The 3,276-nt window shown below is 51.3% G+C and overlaps 1 protein-coding gene across 1 annotated transcript; it reads right to left on the bottom strand.

Moving 5' to 3' along the window:
* Positions 1-1,971: 1,971 nt before the first annotated feature.
* Positions 1,972-2,821, bottom strand: UREG_01789 (uncharacterized protein; the record flags this gene model as incomplete). Its single annotated transcript, XM_002542227.1, has 2 exons — positions 1,972-2,163; positions 2,495-2,821. 2 exons carry the CDS (start codon positions 2,819-2,821, stop codon positions 1,972-1,974), a joined length of 519 nt encoding a protein of 172 aa, XP_002542273.1.
* Positions 2,822-3,276: the final 455 nt, after the last annotated feature.

The raw sequence follows: 3,276 nt of genomic DNA, 5'->3' as shown, positions 1-3,276 counted from the left end.
CTGATAACAGAGAAAACCCACGGCCCTGCGCCCATCGCTCTACGTACAAGAAAAACAATGCAACGGGGCCAGATGGTTGACTTGCCAGCTGTTCGACGCCCGCGCTCTCGGTTGCTCTGCCTGGCCCTCAGTGCGCACCTCCACATGCGTCCGCCAAAGGGCGCATTGAGCCCATCTCACCTTCAATGCTTGGGGGCCGCGATATCTGCTGCGCACAAGACACTCATCGACATCCAAGAATCCTGCTGACACCCGGCGCGTGCCGGTCTTCGCCTGTGCGAATCGCGCAGTTCGTGACTCTTGGTGGGCCACCGCACTCGTATCTCATTTCGTAAAAAAAGAACGATGGGTTGAATCCCGCAGTCGCCCTCTCCCCAATAGCCTTCCAACCGGGAGCCAGCACCGCAGCATGAATGGGGATGGTGGAGGGCATTCATCGTGGCCCGGCGGCTAGAGAGAGACGCTGCTTGGTGGACGGTCACGTGGGGGATGCGCACCACGCGGTTGTCCATGATATCTGACTACGACGGCTGCATGTATTCACGACGGCCACTCGCTGAGGGCGAATGGGATCCTGCCCGGGGACTCGGGCTTTGGCTTTGCACTCGCCTTTCCCCTCTTCATCGCGGCATCGCATCGATCATTGCCAGAATGAATCACTGCTGTTCTTCGCGGTCCCTTTTGCTGGCATGATGCTCCTGGCGCTCAATGATGGGGCGAAAATAGTAAGTTAACTACTCTGCTTCCATCAAATCATATTGCCTCAGTTGCATCGCCCAATTCTCTCCCCACTCTGGCGGGATCGAAGATCTCGTGGAGACGACGGGCACAGCAGCCATTTACGATGAAGCTGGTTATTATTATGATGGCTAGTTATTATTGTTGTCGTTATCCACAACCGCCCGGTTCACTGTGCGCAAACCGTCGACCGCCGTGCAGCCTGGCGCATGTAACCAGGCAGTCTTTTTGCACTCGGTTAAGATCGTTTTGCGTAAGATTGAGCGCCGGCAAAACTCAAAAAAAAGCAGCTCCCATGTCCCGTCAGTAGCCTGCCCAGACTTTTAGGGAGTGACTTGGAATCTGCTCAACCATTCTATGCAGCTCATCTGTCAACCGGGGAAACCTTTTAACAAATACTTGTGCATGGATGGATCACAGAGCTGTCCCCTGCGTGCCAGAACCAGCACCAAGAGCGTTCTAGAAGGAATCGTGACCCGGGAATTCAATCCACCAACCGGGGGTCCTCGGGCTCTCATGCTCCCATAGCCTATAGGATGGTCAACAGGGCCGCACAGAGAGATTTCAGCGACTTGTGAACGACTCAGTAGCATAAAGAAAAGAAAAAGAGTCGTCCCCGCAAGGGATCCCTGCGCCGCAGGTGCAAGGACGGAACAAAAAGAAAAGAAAAAGAGCGAACAAATCAACGATGCAAGATATGAAGATCAGGTTCTGCACAAAGAGAAGAGAAGGAATTACCCGACCACCAGGTCAGCGATCAGAGTGACAGTCCATGCAGAGGAATCTTCTGATATCTCCGACAATCATTTTACACATACAGGATACAGGACATGTCGTGCTGGCCCCAGCGCCACGCTGGGAGCTGCACAATGCCAAACGGAAGAAAAAAAAAAAAAAAAAAGAGAGAGAGATGATTCCATCTCTAATTTCCATTTCCTCTTCCTGGCAAATGGGGATCCGATTTCCCTCGTTGGTATCTGCCAAACTAACTAACTAATTTAGCTCGAACGCTTGTCCAAGATCAATGGTGAAACAACCCATCAAAATAGAAACTTGACTCCGCCATGATTCGGGGTTTTTATCCTTGAACGCTCACATTATTATTATCGTCTCATTTACGATGTCATACCCATTGGACCTGAGCATGCCTCGATTAGAGTGCTTGTGCATGAGGATTCCAGTTGGAGCTTCCTCTCCCCAAACGGGACCGCGCTTCTTGACAGCTTTTCTATATTAAGCAGCGTTCGACAAAGCCCTTCCGTCCCGCATCATTGCTTGCTCATTAAGAGAATTTCTGCCTTGCACAGCCGGTGAATCCGGGGCTTTCGAAGATTGGTTTTCCGCCAAACTTTCTCGGGGTTGTTGTTTGGGTTGGCATCGGATATCCTCGAACCTTTCTAGGTTCTTCATCGATTGGCGATGAACCTAACGATTAGAGGAGTTTATCAAACACCCTCGAACTTTGGAAATAGCTGTTGAGGCTCAGCAAAAGTTGGATTATCACCCGCTACCTATTTTGGGATTTTGAAGGGATCATGGTGCAAGTGCTCTGTGCCCGACCGCTGAGTTCCTTTGCTGTCTCGAATGATTATCCCGGCGGTTCAACGCTCTTCAAGAAACCTCGTTGGAAGTGGCGAAGGACCTGTGAATTACCGCTAAGCCGGAAAGAAATTGTTGTGAAGACCCTCAAGACCGCACATGTGGGAAGAAGGGGGGAAAAACTTGCAGTACTCCCTGCAATCGGCCCAACACAAACTATGTGCCGTGGTAGTGGCGAGTCTAGTTTGGACACTTCCAGAAAGCCGGATTGATCAGCGATTAGCCAGTTGTATGCTCCCACAGATCCTCGCCTCTTCTTGGACCATGGCCCTGGGTAAATGCGCAGAGCGGCACTCTGTTCAGAGTTTTCCGCATTGAATGGAACCGCTGTGCTGTGGTCCACAGCGGGATCGGATGGTTTTTGAACAGGGGACATATCCCGGCGCCCCTTTCCCGCCCGTTTTCTCATGGACAGAGGATCTTCCATACCGCCATCAAATGGGCAAAAAGGGGGCAAATGCTGGATATAGCATTGGGATAACATCGTTGCTCCACCGCTACTGTGAGATATCGCACAGACAGGAGATGCCGCCTATGCGAGACCACAATACCATGGTTATTCCTTTAACTCTATAATATTCTCCCAAATATCCCTTATCCCCGTTTTGAGGCTAGTACGTCAGCGTTGTCACGTTGAAGGGGTTCAACCTCTCTCTTTATGCCAAACGGAGCAGAGAGAAGCCGCTCTTCTTTCAAAGACTCCGATCCTGGTTTGATTGCCGGCTGATCGCGTAACGACTTTTATGCGCACACAACGTTCCAAATCTTCCGGCATCAGATGTTTTGAGTGGCTTGGGGAGTTTCGAGAGAAGCCTGTGCAATATGCACGTTGTTCTTGACCGTCTCTCCGATTCGTGCGAGCAGGCATCGTCCAAATGTGGCTCACCTTCCTGAGACGCTGCCGGCGTTTGGTAAAGGGCAGTAATCGTTCGAGCTCTA

The sequence above is a fragment of the Uncinocarpus reesii genome, genomic scaffold (assembly GCF_000003515.1).
Source record: "Uncinocarpus reesii 1704 scaffold_1 genomic scaffold, whole genome shotgun sequence".
NCBI classification, from domain to species: Eukaryota; Fungi; Ascomycota; class Eurotiomycetes; order Onygenales; family Onygenaceae; genus Uncinocarpus; species Uncinocarpus reesii.
Note: the sequence above shows the minus strand (reverse complement) of the source record. Positions and strands in the feature narration are given on the sequence as shown.